At 42.7% G+C, this 27,323-nt stretch overlaps 1 protein-coding gene across 9 annotated transcripts in view; it reads left to right on the top strand.

Annotated features, from left to right (window-relative positions):
• HORMAD2 (HORMA domain containing 2) overlaps nucleotides 1-27,076 on the top strand; it is a 28,047-nt gene extending 971 nt beyond the window's left edge. For 3 of the 9 annotated variants that reach the window (XM_072024455.1, XM_027470130.3, XM_072024454.1), the window contains exons 2-13: nucleotides 1,522-1,610; nucleotides 2,462-2,606; nucleotides 3,981-4,044; nucleotides 5,055-5,091; nucleotides 6,423-6,443; nucleotides 7,188-7,214; nucleotides 8,592-8,659; nucleotides 11,331-11,482; nucleotides 12,083-12,336; nucleotides 13,176-13,284; nucleotides 14,450-14,514; nucleotides 23,372-27,076. In XM_072024455.1, coding sequence (XP_071880556.1) covers nucleotides 1,560-1,610; nucleotides 2,462-2,606; nucleotides 3,981-4,044; nucleotides 5,055-5,091; nucleotides 6,423-6,443; nucleotides 7,188-7,214; nucleotides 8,592-8,659; nucleotides 11,331-11,482; nucleotides 12,083-12,336; nucleotides 13,176-13,284; nucleotides 14,450-14,514; nucleotides 23,372-23,476 — 1,098 coding nt within the window. In that variant the 5' untranslated portion in view covers nucleotides 1,522-1,559 and the 3' untranslated portion in view covers nucleotides 23,477-27,076. The other 6 variants (XM_072024451.1, XM_072024452.1, XM_027470131.3 and 3 more) reach the window with 6 other exon arrangements.
• The last annotated feature ends 247 nt before the right edge of the window (nucleotides 27,077-27,323 follow it).

Genomic DNA, 27,323 nt, shown 5'->3' with positions numbered 1-27,323 from the left:
TCCCTCTCCTCGGCCCGCAGCGCGCTGGGGCTCTGGAAGCCTTTTTTCCTCACATATTCCGGGAAAAAAAAAAAAAAAAAAAAAAAAAAAAAAAAAAAAAAAAAAAAAAATCAGGTTTGGCCGGGTTGCGATCGTGGTTGTGGTGCCCTCAGGGGCACCACGTACCCAAGCAATCAGATCAGATACAGGCAGTCACGGTGATGTTTCCTTTGTGTATAAATCGATTGTGAATGTACCGTGTTGTAGGAAACATACTTCCTTATCTCTCTGGCTCGCTTAAATCAGCTTTATTTAGCTAATAACCTGACGTTGGAGTAATGCCTTTGTCTGTTTTAATTGCATTCCAGTCCTGTTTGAAGAGTGCTTAGTCAAACATGATTTAAAAAAAAAATCCTAAAATATTTAACATGTAAATACTAAAAATTTCGCAGGTGTGTGTTTGTTGAAATATGCTTTTATAGCAGTAATCCGCCTTCATTACTAAATGAAGTGCTAAATTTAGCACAAAAGCTGTGACAGGTTCCAATCAACGTCCTAATGACTGCCAGCAAATGGAAATGAGGCTTCCATGGAAAAGAGCTGAAAAGATAAAACACAGAACAAGATTCAGTCAGCTGCCATAAAAATCCTCTGCTCACTGTGTTAGTTCACGATTTAAATCAATCCACTATGTTTATGTTATTATTTTAATTGTTAATAGAAATACTGACTGGCTGTGGACAAGGAAGCGCTCCGCTGGGGACCTCTTCGTGGTGTTCTTCATTAGCGTCTCCCCATTAGCGAATACACATTGAGATCTTGCAGCGAGCCATTTTTCAAACTGGTTAATGTGTGCCTTGCTAATTCCATCTAATGGAAGCTTTTAATCAAGATGTCAGTCGGTGCTAAATGAAGCACCTCACTGAAGTGCCAAACACGTAACGTCCACGTTATTTCCTTTATCAACCAGCTTTCCATTCTTGTTAGATAAAAAAAATAAAAAATGATTTTCCTCTTTAATCCAGGTTTGTTTAACAAGACGTGCTTTCATTAAAACATTGTGGACTTCTCTCTTTCTCTCTCTTTTTTTTTTTTTTCTCAAGGTGTCCCAGAAGAGTCATTCCTTTATTCTGGCCAAGACTGATGTTAGTGTGTTTCCTGCTTACCCTTGCTAAAATATTGGCTACCATTGGCAGAATTCCAGTTCTTTCACATTCCCCCTTCACACTTTTTAATGGTTGTAGGAATTAACATTGTGGCTTGGAATATGAAAAATGCAACTTAAAAGGGCAGTAGCTGACATCAAGTACACTTATGGCCCTGAATTTCAAATACTATTGATCATTTACCAGTGAGTAGAGAGTTTTTCCATTCTGCAGACTTCCAGACAGTGCCATAGTGTATCTGTGGTTTGCTTTGCTTTAGCTGGCAATTAGTTTTTATACTCGAATCTGGCTGAAGAATCTAGTTCCTACTTTAAGGAAGATGAGGAGTTGTAATGATGGTGTGTTTTCCAGGTGTCTCACATCTGCTTTTTTTCAGGTTTTCGATTGCAAGTGGAAGACAGGTCTTTGAAATACATGATGGCCACTTGTCAGCTTTTACGCGCTAGACAAAAGAAGTCTTCTAAGGTAAAAACCTTGAAATGTGGTGCTGCTGGCAATTTTACCTGTCAGTTTTGGTGCCTGACATATCTGTACCCTGTGAGCTGGGAACACTTTCTGCTGGCTATGTTGTTCAGTTTAATTAAAAAGCAGGTATTTCCAATTTAATGAGTCCAGGAAGATACAGCATGGGGTTTTGACATACTTGACTAAATAAATAAAGGCTCATGAGGTGTGTACAGGACTTTATTAGCAGGAAGTAACGCAATGACCTAATAGAGGAACTAAATTTAGTATACTTTCCACTGGGATTTTTCATGTTTAAGTCATGCAGTGCTTAGTATTTACATTAGCTCCAATCTTAGACATGTTTACATCTCTGTGTTAAAATTGCTCTGAAAAGTAGGTCTGCCTACAGTGTTGACAGGCTTGGTCTGCTGTCACATCTCAAAAAAAGCTGGGGCAGGCACTGAACTTTGGTACTGCAGTAAACAACACACCAGCACAGGCACTTGCTTGACTCCACTATTAATTCTGTAGAGCAGAGCTGGCAGAAAACTATATACGCTTTTGTTTTTAAGGGGTGGTTGTCTGCTAAGTGTCTGCATTGGTACAGTAGAGGGGGTGGGAATGTTCAGCTGTGATAGAGGAGGGTAGTGACCAATGCAGTCTGCATCTGGGTTGGGTAAATCAGATCGATTGATAACATTCCTTGAAATATTTAATCGCACTTAGTTTGGCACGAATCCCTCTCTGTGTAATATGAAGACCAGGGAACTGTTAAAATTACCTTTTTAAGTTACCCTTTCTTTCTACCTGTTGAGAGTCATTTCTAAATATAAAATAGCTCTACTTTTAACATTACCCTTCTTTTTCAGGAATCAGTGTTGTTCCCCAACAAAATTGATACTGAGCAGCAGTCTGTGGTGCTGGTGAAAAGACTTCTGGCCATCTCTGTCTCCTGTATAACATACCTGAGAGGGCTGTTCCCAGAGAGTTCATATGGAACTCGCTATTTAGATGGTAACACTTTCAGTTTGTGCTGCATTCTTGTTCTTACTTGCTATATTTTAGCAATAATGTACTCTGCAGATTAGCTTCTAGCTGCTCATGTATGTATGAGTTTAGTTCATTAGGAATACAGCTAGCATGCTTTCTCAGGTCTTGATGCAGACAAGGCTTCTGCATCAGATAGAGTATAGCAGACAATGTAGAGCTATTACAGCTTACAGTGACACACAGCTTTCCTGTTCATGTCTCTTTTGGTTTGTAATTTTTCCTTGGTGTTGCCAGCCCTGTGAGTCAGTCCCCAGAGTCAGGAGCTTGACTTAAGAATTAGTGAGTATTTAAAAATCAGCTCTGATTGATGTGTGTTATTTCCCTGTGGATTTTTGAGCTCAAATTTTCAGCTTTCTTTGTGAGATAGAAAGTAGAATTGTTTTTGTCATATATATATATATATGTATATTATTTTTTTCTGTAAAAATTGACTAGGTCACATAACCACATGTGTTTGGTCAGAACTAGCAAACTAACTACAGTCAGACCTTTAAGGAAGAAGGACGTTACTGTAAGACTTGTCATAGGATCACAAGAATTCATGATGCTTTGATTCATCATCCTCTTTTTGTTCATTCAAGATGTGTTAGCAGGTTTAAAGTGTTCCTTTGTATTCCAATCCATCTCCATGCTTTTACCTAGGCAGGTAGTTACCCTGAAACATGGTCACATGTGGACTTGGTTGAGGGCACAGGAAATCCCAAATTGTCTTTTGATCACCAAGCCCTGAAAAGCCACTAGTCTTTCTAATCAAATGTCAGGTCTTTCAAATGCCTTTTTGATCAAAAATGTTAACATCTGGCCTGCTTATGCCTTTAAGTGCTCTTTGGTTGACTCCTAAGGTGTTATTAATTCACCTCCTCATTTGCAGGATGGGGTTCCTCTTGCCATTTGTAATGCCTGAAAAAAGTGGCAGAAGAAACTGTGTGGAAAAACTTAACAGAAGCAGTTTATTCTATGTATAGTCATTTATCTCATTCAGATGTTGGTGCAGTGTGAATGCAGATGTGAAGGTATTGTTTGGACATGCCAGAGTAGATGGGAATGAAGAAGGGAGGGAGTGGGCAACGGAAGCTGTAGGTTTTTTGAAATTAAGCCATAACTAGCACTTTTTTCTGGCGGAGTCCAGATCATCTGAGGAAAATCTTTGACATTTGAAAATGCAGCAATAAGCTTGTGTCAGCCCACCTGGGACTTAGTGGAAAACCAACATTTCCGCTCAGGAAGGACCTCCAGATAGTGTTTTATCCAAAAAAGGGAGGATGACTGCTTTGGTTTCAGTGTTTGCCCAATAGCTGTGATAAGGATGGTAACTATGTGCTAAATCTGGTTTTGCAGACCTCTGTCTAAAAATTCTCCGAGAAGATAAAAGCTGTCTGGGATCATTTCAGATAGTCAAGTGGTAAGTGAGTAACAGCGAAACTAAGACAAGATTGTGCTGAATAGCAAGACATCTGCCCCTCACATTCTTCTTCTTCCTGTGTTTGAAAATACTGTGCCCAGTAGTGCGATTGGATATGCCAGTGCAACTCCCACTGCCGCAGCGTGTGCTTGGCCCTGTGTGTAAGCAAGACAGAATTAGCTAGCAGATCATGTGAGTTCAAGGTCTCTTGAAGTGTTAACTTCAGTGAGGTCATGGTCAGGCCCCAGAGCATACAGGCAGCATAGGTAGGCAGAGAGAGTAAAGAAAATCACAAGATTGATTCTGGTATTGTTTGTTTGTTTGTTTGAATATTTTCCAGTTTCACTTTTATAGTGATTCTTGCAGATTCTTTTAAATATGTCCTATATTTTATCTCCCTGGATATTGTGTGTCTAAGTACCTTATGGCTGTCTTGTGTGCTATTTAGGATGCCTTTCAGAATTAGCATGTTCTCAGCAAGCAGAGAGTCTGACTTTGATTTGCTAAGGAGATAGGCAGCTGCAAAGACTCAAGGACCATTGCTACCTCAAGTAATATTTACTGCTTTGAGAAAGTCCTTAGCTGTAAACTATGCATCAGATAGCAAAAATTTACAAGACCAGACATGTCAGGCTGTGTTCAGAGCGAAGTTTCAGCCAAACTCTGTATGCAGCCATTGGGAAAAGAGCTGCTGGAGCGCAGTCTCGGGGAGCCAAAACAGCACTGAGCTGAGAGCCACTTCGAGCCAGGCTTCAGGTCCTTGTCACTGTCAGGACTGAAGTGGGCTCTAGGCTGACCGGCCCTAGATTATATAAACAATGAAAAAATGCAGAGGATGATGTGGCCTTTCTGATGATTGACCTGGAAAGGACTTTACGAGACCAAAACGTTACTAGCTGTGTTGTTTTAATTCCAGAATATACGCACTTTAAACTGTATTTGATGAGTGTATGTTTACAGATTACGTGATAAACATTGCTGGTTAGTACTAAAATATTTTTCCCCGGCAGGATTCAAGGTTGTTTTGATGCTTTGGAGAGGCAGTATGTAAGTTCTTGCGTGTTTTTTTAATGGACTTTTCTATTTTTTTCATTAAGTATGGACAAAAATCTCTTTCTATTCCTGCTCTATATTTTTGTAGTGATTTTATGTGCACACAACACACATTCGCAGCTGTGGGGTAGGGAGAAGACCCTGCCTGAGAATATATGAGCATACATGAGAATGTATCTGCCTGAGATTTGGGAGTTTATTCCCAGAGCCCAAATATTGACTGCTGCTGCTCCCTGGACTTGCCTGTACATGGTGTGTGAAATAATTTGCAGCCTGAAAGGGTTCTTAGTTCTTTGTTCTACACTTATCTCTTAGTTCTGTGTTCTACATTTGCATTCTCCAATCTCTGGATGGAGACACTGCCAGTCCGAACTTGCAGGTCTTGATCTCCATGCCTGTTTTCTTGAGGAAGGTTCTTTCATGCTTCTGCTTTCCTTTGTCTCTTTCCTCAAGTCCTTTCCCTTCTTCCTATCTTCTCTAACTATCTTATCTTTCTGTCTTGGGTTCAGACTTGATTCCTTTTTCTGTAGAGTAATTCATCAAGTAATGTGTTTAACTGGTTTCAGGACAAAATCAGCTAGTAAGTAATCATATTCCTTGCTGATTCTCACACAAAAAAATGCTCTGTACAGGAAAAAGCATCAATTGTCATCATCTCTGTCAGCACTGTTCATCAAACTGACTCTCATCTAGATCAGATGAAGAGGGGGGTTAGTTTCAGCACTGCTGATCGGATGGGCTCTTAAAATCAGTCTCATGGTGTGTATGGTAGTTCAAAATGTTGTGAACTCAGTTTATTGCTTGCTGACAGTTCTAGGAGGAATTTATTCCTCTGGTATTTATAGGAGACATAAATTGGTTGTTATTGGGCAAAGATTTAGGGAAAAACAGATATTTAACAGATGCTCTAAGATTGTTTTCAAGAGTAGTCCCATGTAGAGTTTCTTGTGATAGCGTAAATCAAATACCTTTGGTCAGTTTCTTACCAGAGAGTAAATACCAGTCTTCAGTAGGGATAGGTGCTATTGTGAAAGAGTTTTAAGTTGGCATAGCCTCTGAAGATTTAACAAGAGTCCTAAGAGGAAGTCTGAGCATGCAAATGTTTTCTTTGGGAAACTGCATGTGAGACCAAGTAAACTGGCCACTAGGTGTTGCTGATGCAGTGCTATGAAGAATCCATATAACGATTTTTGACTCAGTTTGTTGAATGTACATATTTGCTCTGTGTAGGCAGTTCGATTTTGAAATGTGTTTTTTTTTTCCTCGCCCATTAAGGTTAGATTATGACTTTGTGATCTGTTTTCTCTTTTTTTCTCTCTCCTTAGTTGCATATCGCTGTCCTAGCAGTAAGTAAATGGATGCAAGGCATTTTTCTTCCTCTACCGTGCTTGACAGAGATTTGGAGTCAAGGTTGTGTCAAACCACTTTTTTAAGGGGAAGTCAAAATATGTGTGGTTTTTAATAGAGCAGCGACCTTTCTTAAATATGGTAAATATGAACTTCCTAGGCTGCGTGGGAACATTTTCTCAGTATGTCAGAATTCTGACTCTGAGGCCTGACAAGAATCCTTAAAGTCCAAGAAGCGCTTTTGTGAGCTTCGTATTATTGCTTCCAGCAAACTCTTGCCTCCATCATTGGAAGAAGGAAGCTGCTGTGTCTCCTCCATTTTCCTCTACATAGGAGTCCTCTTTATTACTCTGATACCAGTGAAACCACACACTAGCAGCTATGCTGGGAGTCTTTTGCCCTGGTCTTTTGTAAAGCAGCAATAGCTATTTTATGCACCTATTCTGTGCATAATTTGAGCATTTACATCTCAGGCAGCAACAGTTACCTGTGAGGGTTGGAATGGGAATTAGCCTCATTCCTCCCCAGTTACACAGATGAGTGTCTTCTACCTGTCTTTGAAGTGGAAAGTATTGACTGCTGATAGAGGAAGGCTGTTTCTCAGCCATTCCTTTCTCTGATCCCATGTTACAGATAGTACAATCTCTCTGCTGTAATTTGAAAATATCATTGTTTATAGTCACTTTTCACTGGTTCATCTTATCCAAGGGGAGAATGCGCTCACTGTGCTTTTTTTACAACAGATTTACACCAATCCCAAGGAACCGGAGGTAAGAAAGAGTCTTAATTAATCTTTGAGGCAACTGAAGGCATGGGTGAGTAGATTTTTATTCAGAATGGACTTTTGGCTTACGTTCTACCCTGACATAGCTGCCTGGTGACCTGGTTTCTCTTCTTCTGCTTTCACTCAAGAATGACAGCTCAGTGAGCTGGATTGTGATCAAACACTCCTACCGGGCACTAGGCTGTGGGCCCATCTAGGGCCTCAGGCAGGGATGTTAACAGGCAACTAATGGGCATGTTCCTGATTTTGTTTTTCTTCCCAGAAGGAAGAAATGGGAAGTTCAAAATCATTCTTTTATTCTATTATCATCTTTTTAACAGCAGTGTTGAAAAGGGAGCTGGTTTTTCATGCAGAGAGGTTTGGGATAGAAGTTATGAATTGCTCGAGACCTGGGGTGTCTGTGTTACATACTGTGTGTGCTTATCCTTTCTGTGTTCTCTGGTGCGTTGCCATCTCTGCTGTTTTGTCTACATCTAGCCTGCAGTGACAGGCTTGGGAGTGCAATGTATAAGTGAGGTTCTGCATCCATTCTGTCTCCACAGAGTAGTTGCAGGGAATGGCTGCAGAACACTCTTACCTAATTACAGTTCTGCTGCATTGCCCCACAGCATCTGGAAAGGAAGCAAGGATTAGCCCTAACCAAGGCTAAAGACCGGGATTTGTAAGGAAGGCTCAGAGTTAAGAGCTCAACTCAGCTCCTCCCAATCAACCTTACTGCCTTTGAAAAAAAGTGAACCACAGGCATGGGACTGGATGACAGTAGATCCTTTTTCTTGTGTTGAAGTAGTTTGTTCTCCCTAATATTTTCACCTAAAACTGTAGCAAATCTTCTTAAATGGAAAATCATCTAGATTTTTTTTTCTCTCTCACACAAAATTCTGAGACCACTGAAATTCAGCAGTTTCTGAATTTTGTCTTTATGATACCATTTCTATTTAGTAGTAGGAACAGCCCTTCAGGTCCTTCTTGCCTGTGTACAGAACTCTGGGCCAGATTTCCTCGTGGCATTGCATCACTGGGGAAGCCTCACATCTTTCCTTTTAGTAAGGGAGGATATCAGCACATTGTGGCAGTTGGCTGGCCTTGGTGCCTCATTAGAGGTTTAGGCTGGGGAGTCAGGCCCACAAAGGAAGTGGAAGGAGGAAGCAGGAAGTTTGCAGCTTTTTGTGATTCTTTCAGTGCTAGGTGAGTTATGGTTCTTAAGAAAACATGCCAATGCAAGTGATAATGGAGTTAAAGCTGTAATCATGTCACTAAATTAGTGCTGTGTTCTGACATAAAGTTGTTAAGTTCAGTACACATCTTTACGCTTGTTATTGAAAGAGACCTGTTTCTTCTTTTCATGTTCTTTGTAAATCTCTAGACAGTGACTGAACTGTATCAATTCAAATTCAAGTACAAAAAGGAGGCGCCCCAGATGGACATCATCAGGTAATGGTTTGGTTTTATTTCTCAGAATTACATTATGAAAGCTCTGGGTTCCTGAAGCCATAAGAAGAAACTGCCCTTTATGATTATAGCATGTCTGAGTCGCTAAGCAGCTGTAAATACCATCAGAGTTGAGAACATTGTTCTTTCCAGTGAAGCTTTCCCAGGTTTGATCCCCTTTATGAAGATCCCACACCCAATATTTTTTTCCTCGGGCGTTTGCATGCATATATTCTGCTTGAGCAGCCTTGTGAGGGTGACCTGGGAGGTCTTTTGCTGATCATGCCTGTGTTGATGCTGCAAATCTTTGAGTAGGAAGCAGCAGCAGCTTTTTGCGTCTTTTCAGCACTGTGTTTAGTAGGGCATAGTCCTGTTCAACTTAAACTAAATACTGTCAAAGGCAATTGGCTACAACCAGAGCAAAGGAAAATAATTAGCCAGTTTTTAGATTTTCCTCTCTAATTACCATTGGTACAAGATGAACTTTTGGGCCTTGAAACCTGCCTTTGTAGCGAGAGAGCTCTGCTGTCTTTTATGCTCCTTAGGAGACTCCTCTATAACACTCCCAAAGTGTGCTGTTCACCAGTCTGTCTCTAAACACATCCAAATCATTTGTCATATATGGCAAAATGATTTTCTAGTGAGCAAATCTGAAACACATCTGAATCTGGAATGCCATATTGACTGTATCCTCTGATACTACCTCGAAGCTGCTGTTGATTGTCCTTACTACAGTGAAGAAAAGAGGAGAGCTTTGGGATATGAAAGATATTAGATGGCTCTTGAGTACATTTTTTTTTTGTCAGAATTACTCAGATCAGTCATTTGTTCCTAGAAATAACAGCAGTCTCCAAATGGAACTCAGCATTCCTTAGTGTCCATAGTACTGCCCAAGAAGTGGCTAAGTAATCTTGCTGTTCTGTTTATATCAGCTTCTTTGAAATCTCTTTACCACATTGTTTGAACACTCGTGGCACCAGATTCCTTAGCTGTGGTCTGTGCCCCCAGTGAGTGAAACTGCTGCCGCGGGATCATGCATGTACCTGCAGTTGTTAGTAAGCTGGCATGCTGGCATTGATCAGAGTATTGTCGTCTTTGCTGTCAGCTCCTTCAGTTGATAAAACTGCTTCTGTACACCTGCAAGGTTTATTGTCATGTGCAAACCTGGAGTTAATCATTCCGTGAGGGATGCTTTATGTCTGTGTCCTTGTATCTGAGTGGTAAGGAGAACCTTTCTCCTAGATGATCTCTGACCTATTTGTGTTGATTTTTGGAGGAGTTCCTCACCAAATTCCTCACCATGGATCCCATCCCTCAGAGAGGTTCAGTTCCTCAGCTTCTACCTGTTGGCACGTTCCTGCATCAAATCCACAATATTATTCCTATATTGAACCAGTACTTGACCTGTTAATTCCTATGGAAGGTGTGTCCTTTTTTTGTATACATACTTCCCCCTGCCATTTTTATTCTGCTAATCCCAAAACTTGTAAAGATGACGTAGAAGGAAAATTGTGGCTTTTTGTTATTCCACCCTAGGTGTTGCCAGCATTTGCCCTCTCACTGGTACATTTCAGAACATGCAAGATTTCATTTGATGCATGCTCGGCATCAGTTTTGTTGTTAGCAGCCGGAAGCCTACCAAACATACATACCCTTGGGAATACAAGCTGTTCAACAGCCACTCAGTTTTCATGATGAGTCTAAAAGTTTCAACTGGAAGGGGAAGTCAGTCTTAATGAAGCTATGCCTTCCAGTGATTTAATCAGTCATATTCAGCCCTGGGATTCTCCCTGCTGTCTTAGGTTACATACTGCTTTTGAAGCAATTTGTGATGATTTTGTTAGATTCCATCCAGCCTACAGTGTTGTCCACCTGCCAGTGGTCTAACAAGGACATCATTTTGTAATGTAGGAGCTCCTTTCTTTAAAGCTTCTTTTCAGTGAAAGTTAAGGATGCTTAGCTTCCTTAGTCACTTAGTGATTCATCCAGTCCACCTTCAACTGTCTGATCTCAGCCGTTCATCTCATCTGCCTCAGTAGTCAAGAGAAACAAACTCCTCCAGAGGGAAATTCATCCCACTTCTGTTATACGTTTATCTCAGTCTAGACTGCTTGCTTAGACTAGCCAGCTGACATTTGGGTGGGTGAAGGAGGTGAGAGGAATGCCCCTTAGTCACTTTTGAAAAATGTGCTTCTGAGCTGGTTTTTCTTACATGGAATTGAAGTGAAAACATGTAATTCACTTCTCTTCAAAATGCAAAATGGACTTGAAAACAGCCACTGTGATGAATCGGCTTTATATGGGATTCTCACCTCATTCTTCTCATTCCTGAAATTGCTTAGGTGAAAGGCACTTGTTTTATGGTCCTTTGATCCAATTTAATCATGTTCAAACAAGTGAGTCATGACATTTGTATAATGGGGTCCATTGCCCCAGCTACAAAGTCTTTTCAAATGTAAATGCCATGCCTCTTCATTTAGAACTGTTGTTTTGCTGATGCCACCCCATCCCTGGAGTCTGTTTCACTTCCCTGTTTATCTGGAAATTACATAAAGGCATTGTAGCTTTGTTGCTGGTGGTTTGAGACAAGTCAGTGGGTGCACTGTACTTGTAATTAGATCTTGAATATTCATGACCGAGGAAAACAGCTCTGTTATTCTTCTTTCCATTGTAGCAACAAAATGAACTTTGTGAATGGGGTGTGCAGTGAGGACATTAAGCAAGCCAGCAGCCTGCTGATCCGTAAGCTGTACCTGTTAATGCAAAACCTTGGCCCGCTTCCCAATGACATTACCCTGACCATGAAACTCTTCTATTACAATGAAGGTAGGTAGAGAACAACGCATGCTGTAGGGACAACTTCCCTTTCAATCAGTTTCTGTGATAATCGTGAGTCCCATAAAAGTAATACAGCTTAGAAAGGTGAAATGGTAGTAAACTAGTAGGATCTATTAGCTGATAGAGAGTTTGCACCAGTGAGAAATGGTGTAAAAGTAAAGCCTTCTGACACACTGGGATGGCAGATGCTTTGTAAGAAGGGGTTGAATATCCATGTAAGAAGTATAGCCATGCAGTGTGAAATGGAGACAACCCTCTTCTTCATTTTTTTTTTTAAGGAACCAGCATCTTATGTTTGCCGGGTTCTGCTCCAGAAAGTTGAGCTCATTAATGGTATCTCAGAAGTCTAAAGTTACTTTCTTTGAGCCCCTGGATAACATCTGCTCAGTCCATTTTTTTCCTTTGAATTCTCTCCCTTCTTCCCTCAACAAAACAAAACAAAACAACAACAAAAAAAACAAACCACAGAGTATTTTTAGTAGCTGGTATTGTTTCTTGAGGCTGGTAGATATTTGTCTTTTATAGAGCAGATTAAAGAGAAATGAACTTGGTTTCTCTGTCAGCAGTGGGTTCTTCCTCCCTCTGTAGTAACTCCCAGCGATTACCAGCCGCCTGGCTTTAAGGAAGAAGTCGGCCCTACGGACCTGTTGTTTGATGGTGATCCCGTCAACCTGAAAGTAGGGTCAGTCTCTACTGGGTTCCACACCATGAAAGTGAAAGTAACGACTGAAAACAAAAGAATGGGGAGAGTTGAAAGCAACCTGATCCAGAAGAATGGCCCTACTGAGATCTCCCATCAAGGGTTAGACTATGATGAAGAGGAAGAGGAGGGGAGCACCGAGGTACAGAAATAACTCTATTCAGTTTGCACTGGAGGAACGGAGTTTATCTAGCAAAATTCTCCTTAAAAGAAACATTTGCTCTGAATCCTAGTTTAATAAGCTTGTAGGGCAGCAGCACTACAGAGGATTGAGCTGGACTGGAAAATCCATAGGTGTAATGAGATCTTCTTTGGAGAGTATCCATTGGCTTACCGAGTGTAGTATGTTCTCCCAGAAGAGGGCGGTGATTATACAGAGAGAGACACAACACACACACACACACTTACACGCTTATACACAGACATGCACAAACTGGGGAAAATTGCAGACTTTGGCATTTCCACTTGGTGTTTCTCAGGCCTAAGGCATTTTCCGCTATGTCGTTAGGTGAGATTCCTTCCACTACCCCTGGCCATCTAAAAGTTGGGCACTGTGTCTAATTTCTCTGGGGCCTTCTCTGGGTTTAGTGGAGAAGAAGGCACCTTTACCAGGCAGTTCAGATAATTTCCTTAGCCAACGAGTTAGGGTTGAATGAACAAGCCTCTGGGGGTGCCTCTCTCCAGAATAACAGAAGGGGCAGCCTGCAGCCATAGCTCAGACTTGACAATTTCATGTAGGTGATCAGTGCTAGGCAACAAAACATAACCAGCACCTGACAACAGGAAGCTATTTAGGTCAGAATTTTCTGTCTTTTCTCAGCAAATTTCTCTTCTGAAAGACCTGTGGGCTCTCGAGTAGGGATGCCAGGGTGCTGAGGCGTTTTGAAAATCCTTCTCTGTTAGTGCTGAGTTTATAGATGTATCACCTGAGCATATTTTTTTAAGTTACGCTATTAAGACAAAGCATCATTTGCATTGCAGGACAACCCTCTCCCTGTCAGAGCAGATTCGGGTGAGCCTGAAAAGGACAAAAATGATACCCATCCAGGCTGGAGATCTGAAGCATCTTCTTTTTGCCTTCAAGATACAGGTAGAGGTTCAGCTTCACAACTGAAGGAGCTTGTGCACAGAACTGCATCCTAGCATAATGTGTAGATTTTCTCACCTACTTGGAAAGGGATGAACAGTTTGCCAGGCTAAATCAATTTTGTATCAGATCAGATTGAACTATAACAAAAGGCCAGTTTTGTATGCTTGGTTTGTTAACAGAAACATTCATTTTTTTTTATCATTATCTTTCCTCTTCTTTATCTCAGCAGTTTTTTTCAGATATGGAGGAAACGCGAAGTTCATTAATACTGAGTTATGTTATCTACATTTCACCAAGGCTCTTTTCCTTTAGCTGTTACAGTTTGATTTTGCTAATAACTTTCACATATGAAAACATGTGAACATATATAAAAAAAAGCCTTCTCTGTTCCTTCAGTAAGCCTAGTTTTGATATACCATGCTGTATTTGACCTTTGAGGCTCTCAAATACAGCCTGTGAAACAATCCTGTCACATCAGTAAGCCTAGCTTCTGATATACCCTGCTGCATTTGACCTTTGAGACTCTCAAATATAGCCTGTGGAACAATACCATCTAGTGACAAAATGGTAAATAGCATTCCTGAGATCCCCAAGCAGTGCAATAAAGAAGCTAGGCTGTCTATGAAGTTACCTTTTCAGGTCTTTCTCCTGCAGATTCTCCGATGACTGAGTGAACTCATTCTGACACCTTTTCCACTAAGGGGATATTTACAAGATCTTCCTCCTTTAGCTAATTGCCTGTTTTCAGGAAGCTCTGAGGCACTTTGGGACATTCCCATCAGATTTTATGAAAACTGTCTAATAAGGTCAACAGTTAGTAATCAAGGGACAAGCTGCTATCCAACACAACCACTTGCACAGAGAATATACTGGCATGAGCCTTGTTTTCTTAAAAAGCCAGGTTAAAAATGGAGTTTAAGTGTCAACCTCATGGATTGGAGCTGCAGAAAGTTAATGTGTTGCACATTCAGATGGCACTAGTCTGAAATCTCTGTTCCAGTAATAAACTGCCATTGCTGGCACTGCCTGAGAACAAAGGTTACACAATTTCAGACCAGTTTTGGTACAGTAATTCATTCGTGCTTTTGCTTTTTTTTTTTTTTTTTTTCCAGTCAAGTGTAGGGTTTTCAGCTTGAGAGCTAATTTTGATGTGTTTGGATTGTAGGAGGAAAGGAGAAGACAGAAATAGAAGGAAAGGGCAGAATGCCTTCCTCAAGGGCCTCTCAGCAGGTGAGAAAATTTTAGTGGTTCTATGATGTGCTGGGCAATGTGGAATTCATTGTCATGGAATATTACATCATCTGGATGGCACAGGATTCAAATAACTCCTGTGGATTTATTGTACAGTATCAAACATACTGCTACAAGTGTTACGGCATAGGGGTATAAGCATGAACTGGAAGCACTTAGGAACAAATATTCCGTGGTCAGCTTATTTCATTCATCCACTACAAGAATTTTTGTACTATTCCTGGAGTTGGCACTTGTGAATTACACATGCAGACTAAACATCACAACCAGGCTGTTTTACCTGTGTGTGTTTTTGGATTAGGGTTCTGAAATCACCTCCCTGTGTTAGGTTTGAAGACTGTGCTTGTCTGTTGCCTAAGATAGTCTTCACCTCTGCTTCCTTGCATGCAGACTGTCTTTATGTGTGAGTCACAGGTACTGTTGGATCCTATCCCTTTTTGGCTACCTTTCTAGGATAAGAAGACTCATCTATCCCCTGGAGGTGCTGATCTCTTTTTCATTGGTTACCGGGGCAATCCAAAGAAGTAGGGTGGACCAGACATGTAATTTTAAATATGTAAAGTTATGTGAAATTAATTCAGTCCTGAGACTGTCCAGGTCAAACCCTGAATCAGAATCAGAGCTGGAATTCCTGGGCTTGTGCATAAGTTTTTTCAGTGACACAGCAAATCTCTGAATACCACCAGACTTGCCACTTGATCCTTCTCCCACTCAAATTAGTTGAAAATGTTGTGAGCTTGAATGTTCTGAAAATGAATCTTTACAGGGTAAGTTAATGAGTAGGAAATTGCTACTAAAAATTTCCCTGCTTCTGTTGAAAAGAATCCTGGGGTGTCTAACCCAGACAGCAACTGTAGACGACTACTTAATGTGTCACTCAAAAGGCATCTCAGAAGTATTTGCCTTGACTCTGGATCTTAGAAATGAACTTATGTGCCGAGGCTGGTATTTTTCAAACTTTAACCACATATTTTTTTGTCACATCCTCCAGTTTCCTTCTGATCATTGTTTATTCTGTCGTCTCTGTGAAAACAGGAGCCTTTCTTGTTTGTAACCCATGGTTGTCCCACTGATTCACACTCTTACATTCTTTCGGGTCTGTCATGATTATAATCAGAGCACCAGACACCTCTCTCTGTGAATTTCATTAGAACACGGTAGCAATAGTGAGAGTTTCTGAAGGTGGTGGAAACCGTTACTGAAAAGTGGAAGAGTCACTTTATCCATTGAATGCTTCCAAAGACTTAAAAAAATAAAAATAAGAAAAAATCCCAAGCCCTCTGCCTGGTAAATTCTGCATGGCAGACAGTTTTTTTATTTATTCTTTGATACTATTTTCTAAACCCCCACAGCTTAGAAGTTGGCTAATATTTCAATTAGGTTAGGGAAAAATAAAATCAAGTCACTATTTAAAAAGTGCAGATCGTCACAGTAAAGCCAGCACTAATACAAATTTGACACTATTTTCCACGTGGGAGGGACTTTCCCTCCTTTTCTGAGGGAAGTGGGTAAAACAAATGACCATTGTGTATTCCACTTGTATCAGGAAGCCAAACTGTTGAGTGGTTTGTCTTAAAAAATGAGGGCAAGCTAGGGAAATTAGAGTTAGGTGTTACCTAACAGGGTCAAATACAGGTAAGATGGTAGAAGGAGTCCTGCTGGGGTGTGAATGCAAACATCTTGTTGCTATCCAGACTGCAGTACAGTCAGTTAATAGCATTGTCCAGCTGTCAGGTGTGTTCAGGGAGGCTCTCTGATTTGAGGAGGCGTGAGGTCTCCACAGGGAATTGCTTTCTCCTGGATTCCAGAGTTCAGTCGGCTTGGTACGTGAGGGTGCTCGAGGAACAACTTGGCCTGGGCCGTTGAGGTCTCCCTATTTTGGGCAGACATCGCCGTTAGACTCGCACTGCTAGTGCGTGACGAGTGTTAGGTTTCCACCAAAAGAGCCTCTTGAACTGCTCACTTAATTAATTGCTCACATACCAGTGCTGCCGTGAGGGAGCGGGCAAGACTGGGAAGTAAGGAATGGGGAAAAGAGGGCCTGGGAGGAGACCTCGCCCTTCTGCTGGCCGCGCAGCGCCAGCTCGCTCAGCTCTTCGTGGAGCAGCACCGCAGGGACTTGGGTTTCAGCGCTTGACTCTCTAAAGTTTAAGGCCAAGATTTTCAAATCTAACTAAACCAGTTCGGAGGGTCCCAGAGTTGGGTGTCTGGACAAGGATTTGATAATCAGAAAGTGCTGAATTCAAAAATCTGGTACTCGCAACCAGAAGTTGCTTTTGGAAGTTAAGACCAGCACATTACTGCTTTTCATCTGGGTGAACTGCTTTATTCCTTCTGGATTCTGGATTATCAAAAATAAGATCTGTGCTGTTGGGACAGAGTTTATCGTTCATTATCTTCCTGACATATAGCTTTTCAGGAAAACCAGGAATTAAAGTATTACAGGCTTATTTTTATCTCTATGACATGGGTGAAGCAAAGGATGCAGATCTGCCAAAAGAGAAGAAGCTATTCCTGCCCAGTTAGAACTATAACTGGTGTTTGATAATGGCCATGGAGAGTCTCTGACAGAGGATTTTCAGATTGGAGAAAAATTTACATGTACTCAACTTGCTTGTTATCTGCAATCTAATGATTGATGATACTTAGGATCAAATGAGAGATTGCCCTTTCCCAGCAAAGCATCTCTGTGCTTAATCATCCAGAGTTAGACACCAGCATGTAAATTAGCCTACCTCTGCTGACTTTAGGAGAGCTTTTCTGATTGCATCAGCCAAGGATTTGTCCCAGTGTGCTATCTTTATGCGTCTTGCTAGTTGCCACTGGCATTCTAGGAGCTGTGGTCTGAAAAGTTGTATTAAGTAGGGAATTGCTGCCCATTGATTTAGTGTATCGAAATCTGCTGGTGGGAATGGGTTCCTGCACTGAATGTAAGATAACCTGAAAAACTTCATCATACTGCTTTATCTTCTTGAATCCTTGTCTTGTCCTGCAAATTGTTTTTTGTCTTCATATAAGCAAAAATGTTAAGTGGAATGAATTTGGAATGAAATAGTTCTAGAAGATGAGTAAAAGCTGAGTATGTGGACGCCTCTGCAGGCTTTTATCTCCCATCAGCAAGCTGTGGGCTGAAGTTCTGGGGTGGTCCTTCGAGTGCAGTCTCTTTGCACAGTGCAGCAGCCGTGCAGAGCCCTGAATCGCCCCAGACCAAGCCTGTGCCAAAGCTGGAAATGGTGTGGCTGCATCAACGCAGCACAGCCCAAGTCAGTTTTTGGCTTCATTAGCTAGGGCCAGACACTGCTTATGCTGCTGGACTGGCCACGCTCATGCTGCTGGACTGCTGTGGGACACAAGTGCGTGGACACAACTGGTTTGGATAACTGATAGCCCAGGGGGCTCTGCTCCTGGCAGAGGCATGCTGCTGCTGTGTGAATCAGCTCTGGAGCTGTCTGAAAGATGTCTAAGCAGAGATTCATTTGCCTAACTGTTTTAAAATGGTGTCATTTTAGGTATCAGAGGGTAGCCCAGCTGTCCAGCTGCTGCTCCCTATGCAGAAGTCTCAGGACTATGCCCCCCTTTCTGTTAGGGACTGTGGTAGCAAGGGGAGTGTGAGTGGTCACTCTTGCCCAACACACTGTGAGCAGTGTCTGTGCTGTCTGCCAGTGCCAGGTCATCCTGATGGAGATTCTCGTGCCTTTGCTGAGCTCTCGTGTTGTCTGTGGCTTCTGTCTAAAAGTGAAGGTCAGCACCAGTGGGTCCAGTTGCAGAAAAACAGCTTGAAGATCAAGACCTTTGTTGTCTGATTTTTCCCAGGCAAACCACTTTTACAACTGCCATGACAGAAAGCAGTTGAAGGGTGAAGTCTGCCATTTGCAGAGCAATAGGAAAGCATTTTTCTGTGGCAATGTCATTATCTTGAACTTTTGCAGAAAAGAAAAAAAGAAAGGTTTATCTCTAACTGTCTATCAAGCAAACTGTATCTGATGAGAAGTTCCCAGAACATTTTCTCCTCCAAAGCAGCTGAGGCAACACAGACCCAAACAATGAAGAGAGCAAGATTCAGAGATGAGCTAGCCTTTCTCCTTCCTGTTAGCTCTGTGAGCAGGGAGACCAGGAGGTCAGGAAATTCCTGGCTTCTCTGAATTCATGTCAGATCCTTAGACGTATCTGGGGCCATTTATCCCTTGCATGAATTATTCCTGCTATCCCTAACTGCTTAGGAAACAGTTTCCTTGTGGTCTCTTCATTCAGAGGTGAGGCTCATCACCCCACAGATGGGGAGAGTCAACCCACGTGCCCTCAGATTCCCTGACAGCTACTCCAGGGACATGGGAAGCCATGGAGCATCTGCACGGGCTGCCTTTGGACAGGTTCATAACGCACATGCCAACCACCAGGCCCTCTAGAGAAATCTGCACAGGGTAAGGCTGGACAGATCTAATATCCAGTGAGAATATCCCGTGAGCACAACTGAGGGTCCTGATAGAGCCTACGAGGAGAGAGACTGGTGTGCTTTTTTCCACTGGGTATTTTTTAAGTGTTTTTTCTTTTTTTTCCCTACTCTGCAAAAAATCTGTTCATTAGTCCTTTAAACGCAGTAAGATATATGAGATACAGAGTAGACGCGTGAGACTTCCAGTTTCAAAAAAGGAAATTGCGTTGAATGACAGAGATTTTAACAGTGAGCTATGGAAAATGAAGAGGACTAGTGGTAGTCAGTGATGTCTTGGCATGGCTTCCTGGGGACAGAAACGTGGCAAGTTTCCACCGGGGCACCACAGTGAGCGTCTTTCATTCTTCCACCTGCGTAAATTGGCTTGCACGCTAACCAGTGTGATTCTCCTCCACTTCGTACAGATGAAGATCAGGATTAATTCTACTGATGTCAGTGCGTTAGCTTTACTGGAAACTGATAGGAGATTAGTGCCAAGCCCTGCCTCGACCGTTTAACCTCTGTGCCGCCTTCACAGAATGGCAAAGGTCAGGGGGGACCACTGGAGAGCAGCTGGACCAGCCTGCGTGCTCAAAGCAGGCTGCCCAGGACCTTGTCCAGTCACATCTGAGCATCTCCAAGGATGGACTCCACGACCTCTCTGGACAGCCTGTGCCAGTTGATCACCCTCATAGTAAAGGAAAGCTTTTCCGTAGGTTTAAATGGAATTTGCTGCAATTCTGTTTGTGTCCTTTTCTTGTCTTTTCACTGGGCACCACAAAGTGCCTTGTGAACCCTTATTTCGCTGTGCTTGGAGGGCATGGAGCAGCCCGCTGTCAGTGAGCAGACACAAATTACTGCCTTCAACCAGAGATGCCCGTTTACTGGGGATGCCTCACGTTTTAGGGGCTGCATTCAAAGAGCTTTTTCCAAGTCTTGCTTTTTGCAAGCAGCAACTGTTTGCTGTGCTACTGAGTTAGCTGCAGCTGAAATCACAGAATACATCAGGCATTGCCCCTGTCTGATTAAAGTTTCCTGATGGTGACAGATGTACCCTGCAGATATTTGCTGCCCTGGCAGTGGAGGGTTGTTCTGCCTTATTTCACCAGTTAAGTCGTGTATCTCAGTCCTTATTCTTCTGGCTTGCTTGATGGAACTGGGCTTCCTTTGATATTCATGTGCTTCTGAATTTGTTAGGGTAGTTACAAGGTACCACATTAAACACTCCATGTCCTGACAAAGGGAAGTCTTCTGAGGGCACAGAATGCACCAAGTGCCAAACCTCAGCATGGGGTAGGCCGGGGACAAAGAGGGGACACGGTTGAACACTTACGCTATTCTAGCTTTTCTACATAGGATGCCTTGGGAAGCAAAACACATGCCAGAAGAGCTGTAAATTTGCATCAATTTATGTTGGGAATTTTTGGCCGGAATACACGGGGACACTGGGGATTGAAAATTGCAGAGCACAAAACTAGGTCCTGATTTTGTCTATCTAAGAATAGCAGTGTAGCCGTAGTCTGCTCATTCTGCTCCATCCACCAGTCTGCCTTGGGAAGGCTTTAATCTAAGTCTAATCTATTTTTAGCCTGATATCTTCTCCAGACAAAGTGCAGCTGTCCTGCTAGCTTTATGCCAGAAATTAGTAACACTTGCATGATTCACAAGTTAGCTGTAATTTCGCAGAAAAAAAAAAAAATCCGTGGCAAAATAGTACATTTTTACACACAGAGCACTACTGTAAAACACAGGAGATTCACACTCACTGTGTGCTCATGGTATGACCCAGAGCTACGTCGTGGACTGAGCGTCAGGAGGTCACAGGTCTCTTCCTGTCTTTGTTTGATCTTTGCTTGATCTGGACTTGTCCCCCCATCCTGTCCTCAGCGTTGTCCCTTCGCAGAGGAGGCCTGCAAGCACCTGGCTCGACGCCGCAGAGGAGCTGAGGCTTGTAGTGGTTGTGTAAGACAACAACATTCGTACAGGCTGAGCTCTCCAAGTCATGCATCCCAGTACATGGGAAAAAAATACAATTGATCAACTTCTGGAGCCTTTGATTGTATGTTTAGTCAATGGGAGGGATTTCCTGCTTCTCACCACACCGTTTAAGAGGTTTACTTCTTGGTTAAAGTCAAATAAACATACGTAGGATTTGACTTAATCCCATTTAGTGTTGCATTTCTGGGGAAAAAGCCTGAGTGTTTGGTTAAGGTTGGAACCTGGAAGTTGGACTTGGGCTCTGTTTGTGGCTCTGAGCTGCGACGTGAACTTGTAGCCTTGCAGGAGCAGGACGGGACATGTTGACTTCAGTGAAATACCTCACACTTTTGACATCTTATTCATTCAGTAGATGAATGGTGCTTGTCTAGAGCACTTGATGACTTGCCTGGATGTTTTTACTTTTCTAATCTCAGGTTCCTGTTAGGTGGCAATTCTGCCTGTGGTAAAGGGAAGGAAAACATTCAGAGAGAAATCTGCAGCTGCTTGTTGTGGCTGCGTCTCCCACCTTGAAAGTATCCCATCCGTGCAGAAAACTTAGGAGGAATAAAAAAGGGGTAAAACTTGACTAAGTATCTGCTTCTGCTGCAGAACATCCATTCCTCGATAGAGGAAATAAAAGCGCCAGCTCAGGCTGACATTCTCGTTATGCGGTTTAGGCTAAAATAGAAGAGAGCTGCCTTATTCAGGTGACGAGGGGGCTGGAGACTGGGGAACATTGCTTTGCTTTATTGTCTGGCCAGCAGGACATGGTACAAACTTTGCAGCTGTGTTAGCACTGGAGAGTGTCTGGATGCAGTGTTTCCACCCTCAGGGCCCTTTACATCAAAAAAGGAAGCAGACAGGTTCAAACGATGCCAGGGAGAGGAAAGTAAATAACTGCCTAAAATGCCAGTTTGAGCAGCTGGATATCAGGTCAGAGCTGTAACACAGAGATCGACTCATCAGTGTTTTCTCAAGCAAATATGCCTTGGACAGCGCTGGAAATTTTGTCAGACATGAGGGAGAACCTGCCTGTCCCACTTTGGCAGATTCTCCTTTTCTGTTTTCATGGAAAGGAAGTTGTACTTTGTGCGTTAGCCAATATCATGTTGCTCATAATGAAGAGGAGGGAAGAAGGGAAGTTGAAACATGATAGAGAGGCAAAATGGGGTTGTTTCAAACTGTTTTGCTGCTAATCCGTAGTCAGAGTTATTTCACACGTTAGAAAGACCATTGCTATGTCGAGATTACCAAAGCCTCATACCAAGGTCAGATGGAAAGAAAGCCTTGATGACGTGGGTGGGGAATTCTATAACGACCACATTTTGTAATCTGGAGACCTTGTGCTTGTCTCCAGGATATGTTCTGGAATAGCTTTTTATTAACTCCTTGTGTTTTTCCTGCCTCACTTACAGGATTCCTCTTGTTTTTTTAGTGAAACCAGAGCAAACTAATCTTATTTTGAAGCAGCAACATGGTTAGCTGTTTTTTTCCCTCTTCATTCACCTTGCTTTCATCCAAATGAGTTTTCTTTTGGAGGCAAAGTTGAAGCAGTGTGCTGTGGTGTGTCCCTTCAGCTCAGTTCCAGCGAGAGCAAGATAGGCTACGCTGCCTGTGTGCCTTGTCTCTCTGGGTGGGCTGTTCTCTGCAGCTCTGTGTTATAATTATACGAATGTAAATATGTCCTGCAATAACAAGTGAGTTTGTCACTTAAATGGCACAGCCAACACTTCAACTGTCGTTCTGGCTGTTCATCTCAGTGATCTGTCTGAATCGCCCGAGACCATTGACCCATTTATCCTGTAACATACATTTAGTGGTGGTTTTTAACCTTTTGATTGGTAGGTCTCTGGGCAATTTTGGAGGGAGGCTTGTGTCTTCCTATAGGGAAGTTAAGCCTTTTGAAGCAAAGCTTGCTTCACTTGGTTATTTTTCACAAACTCATGAGAAGTCTTGGAACTCAGAGGGCAACTAATTCATGTTGAAATTCCATGGTGTGCAAATAGAGGTACTGTATGTCTCATCCTGAAAGGCTGTTTCAAGTGACTGCAGATTTGACATAAGTGCCTCTCTTCTGTTACATGCATTTACGATTATCTGATGGTAAAAGAAGCTTCTGCCCTACAAGCTATTGCGTTTCTCAAAGATCTCCTTGTTCCTTGTATTTTCTTTTGGCTGTGGGGCCGAAACATTCTCTCTCCCTGAAGCTGAACCTGTTGCTTTCACAAACCTTATGGTCTCAATTCCAGCGAGTATTCCAGTTTTGATTCCTTGCCTAATGGCTTTTCTGGAGAACAGGATCACAGTAAATAAACCCAAGAGGATCCAGGAAAACACATTGTAGGTTTGGAAGTTGTGTTTCTTGACTTGTCTAGCAAGAGCCTGTACCGTGAGAATGATCACTGCTTCTGATGGTTCTTACAGATAAGCTGCCTGAACCTTGCATTTAGCCAGGAAGAGGTAATAGGACCCAAGAAGAAAAGGAAGGTCAGTGAACCAGAGAAGCTGCTTCTGGAAGGCAGGAAGTGATGTTCGCTCTGACACAAAGTGCATTTAGAAGGTGTGAGTTTGCGTTGTCATCTGACAAGTAAAGACATTTACTCTCTCCTCATATTTAACTCTCCACACACCACGTGTATTTCTGCATATTTGTCTAGTGCAAACCGGTTTGCAAAGAGACTGCAAGCGCCATAACTGTCCTGACAGCGTGGGCCAACAGCACTTGTTCCATGTTCTAAAGTTGAGGATTGATGATTCCATGTGAATGTGTCCGTGTGCTTCTTTCTGTCCGAGTTCTCCCTCACTCCACACACACCCCACTGGCTAAATCTGCTCCTCGGTGGCCGGGCTGTCCTTCGCCAATATGTCATCAATATTAACGGCACTATTTCAGGATGAGCTCTCTGAGGTATCAATGCCAGCAAACAACAAGTCTCATGATTCATTATGCTTCCTCCTATCTACTGTTTCCGGAGCGCTGATTTTTTTTTTCAAAGAAGTTTTTCTTTAATCTGTATTGAATACAAAGATAAAGTAATCTATAAGCATTTTCTGCTGCCGCTGAATGTTTTCTTTCTGACTCTGCAAGTAGTGTTGCCATGACTATATTATCAGCTTATTTCTAAAGCAGCGGCTACCACGTACCAAGGGGCTTAGTTAAGTGATAGAAATCATGTCGAAATACTCCACATTTAAAACCTAACTTTTATAAAGGTACCTCATGATGGCAAACACAGGTAAGGAGAGCAACAGCAATAAAAGAATTTCTGTGTCCTTTGGAGCAAAGGTGCTGTGTATTCTGGCATGCAGATTGCCTGGCAGACACTCTGTCAAGTTATTACTGGAGTGGAGCAAAATTGTCTAATTGGTCTTAAACGTTTTTCAAAAGGTGTTCATGGAACAGCCTCTACATTCCTTTATGCACATAACAAAAGAGATACTGAAACACGAAACACCGAAGGGAATTTAGTGCACCCTCTTCCCAACACGGTGTTGATTGAAGAGTTTAAATCTTACAGGGATGGGGAAATAAAAACACTGGAATACAACAGAGTAAGGCACCTCGTAGTGTAGCATTATCCCGGCCATTTCAGAAAATGCAGCAGATTTCGGGACAGGGCTTGAAGAGCAGCAGTGGTTTTGGATGTAAGGTGTTTCTTCTGTGGTGTATGTCAGCTCCACAGGAAGGAGTGAGGAGCACTTGACAATTGTCTGACCCATAGCGTGCAGAAGGATGTTGGCCACCAGTGCCATCGCTTGGCACACCGGGTTCCCCACTGCTATTAACGTGGGGATGGTTTGTGCTGCGGCAGCATTTGGGATTGGCTCCAGGCATCGTGGATCTTCCTGCCTGCTGAAACTATCACCTCTCTGTGACTGGGTAGAAGCCCACCAGGAGGTGGGGATTGATGCACCTCTCTTGTGCTTGTACTTGGCTGGCCACCTGAAGGAGTTGCAGGCCAGACCAGAACTGTCTGGGTGGAGATCACGCTGAAGCTGAACACCCCTAAATGTTCAGTTCACCTCCTCTTCCAGGTAGCTGAGTTACGCACTGCAATCCTCATGCTAATACCACAGCTGTCCTTACTCGGCCCGAGGCAGACAGACCACTGACTGTCCGTGAGCCTGCAGCAGTGTCTGGCAGGTTTTGTGGCTTGATTCCTATTTCACAAAACTTGCAGAACACGAGTTCTCCATTTTATCCTCGCTTTCAGTCCTGTGTTCTCACTTTTGCACCTGTGGCCTAATAAGCCAGTTTGTTCACATGCCAGAGCAAACGAGAAAGCTTCCTTGAGCCCAGATTTTGTAACGATATTTGCTCTCATGCCTGCACATCCACGGGAGGCCTGCGTTCTTCACGGCACAGCTACAGCTCGGGACCTGCCTTGACCTGACAGCTTTGCCCTCGTGCTGCTGGAGGTTACGGTTCTGCATTTCTTCAGCCCACTGACTCCTGCCTGCCCCCGGAGCCTCGTTTTATTGTTGTATTGTGCAGAGAGGAGAAAGACAAACGTGTCTCCGTGTTTATGGTAACTCAAACAATTTAGTCCCTCAGCTTGCTTCATGCACACTGGAACATGCAAGGTGTCCTGGCCTGCAGCGAGAGGGAGGTAGGCTGCCTGGTGTTCCCACACAGCACGAGGGAGCACCCAGACTCCGCCGAGTAAATCCACGGCTTAGCTGACCGGACGGTGTCCTGGTCTTGTAGCCGTGGCCAGAGACTCACTGTCTCAGTTCACATTGGCTTCTAATCAGCTATTTTACGGTAATGACTTTTAGTCATTTTCATTTCAGGCTTGGTTAGAAGTAAAGTAACTTGTGATGAATTGCCACAGTAAGCGTCTGATTTTTTCTTTCCCACAAGCTTGTGGTTACCATCAGATTCTAAGAAAAGTCTTTCCACTGCAGATTGGAATCATCTAAGCCACTTACACATATCCTTTTATTTATTAGCAATTCTGCTTGGCTAGCTAAAGGTAAAAAAACCTTTTTCTTGTGTTTCAGTCGCATTTCTAGTTACCACTCGTTAACTGACTTAATGCGTGTTACACATCGTCAACCTGATTCACTACTGACATAAAACAGAAGCAATTCGTTAGTAACGGTCCCTTGCCAATTAGTGAACTAAATTACGTTTGAATAATTTTCTTCAAAGATTCTCCTCCTCCCCCCCGTGCATCATTTGGCAAGTCCCCTGAATACTTACAGTAATTACGTGCATGCAGTGAAAGGAGACTGTTACCTCTTAAAGCAAAATAAATGAATATGTGATCTCTGCGTTAATATAACAATGAGTAATACAAAGAATCACAGACATCCTCCCTTTGATCTGCCAAAGATATAAACAGCAATTAAGATGACAGGCCGTTTCAAAAACCAGCATATTGGGAACGTTCTGTGAGGGGAAAGTGAATGTTTCTCAGGGCTTTCAGAAAATCAGAGAAGAAGGGGAACCCTTTCTTGTCCCTCGTGACCACAGGCTTGTTAATCGACATGATGTGGGTATCCTTACACCTGCCAAGCCGCGAACAGGTTGGCGGTGCTTCTGAAAACCGTTCCCTGTTTCTGGGATAGCGTTTAACAAGAAGAGTGATATCTCTCTTTCAAACTGAAAGTCAAACTGAAGTCAAACGGAAAATGTTCAGCATTGTCTCAACCACATCCTTAAATATACTGTCCTTAACAAGAAAATAACCCCGGCCTCTGGTACTGCGCACTAATCGTATGGACAGGTGTCAACATTCGGTTTTTACCTGACAGCTGAGGATTCTTTTGGGATTTCCACTGCAGCGTGTGCTCTAGGAAATTATCTGCTCTGACTTTCGGTTCTGGAAGGAGAGCAAAAAGAAGAAACGAAACGTAACGCACGGGTAGGAGAAATGAAGAAACTTTCACACTTTAAACAGGAGGGTTAGAGTTTAATGTCAGTGGAGCATGGAGTGGCCTCTACCCACGACGGTAATACAAAAATCCCGTTGTAACACTGTCCACATGAGCTAGGCTATCGTTTTTTCCTCCAGTGAATTTCTGAATTGCTACCAGTGAAACATCTCAGCCGTCCGTTGCTATAAATGCAATCAGAAATCAGCTGGTATTTTTGACAAGTCTAATAATAAACCTGAAGAACCATTCCCTGAGTTTATCCTCTCAGGATCTCGGCTGGAACTTTAATTTTTGGGCATTCTGCATTTTTCCTCTGTAGTCAGCAGGTAAAGTACGTAGTCGTGGCTGCTGCAGCTGAGTGCCTGCATTTGTCATGCCACAGGGCTGCCATTCTCGGGGGCCAAGAGCTCCATGCCAGCAGCGTAATGTCACCCCAGTGGAATCCCACCCACGTGTGCTGCTGGGCAAAGCCCTTTTTGTTAATGGATGAGTA

The sequence above is a fragment of the Anas platyrhynchos genome, chromosome 16, assembly GCF_047663525.1.
Source record: "Anas platyrhynchos isolate ZD024472 breed Pekin duck chromosome 16, IASCAAS_PekinDuck_T2T, whole genome shotgun sequence".
NCBI lineage: Eukaryota > Metazoa > Chordata > Aves > Anseriformes > Anatidae > Anas > Anas platyrhynchos.
The sequence above is the reverse complement of the archived record's forward strand: the minus strand, read 5'-3'. Positions and strand labels throughout refer to the sequence as shown.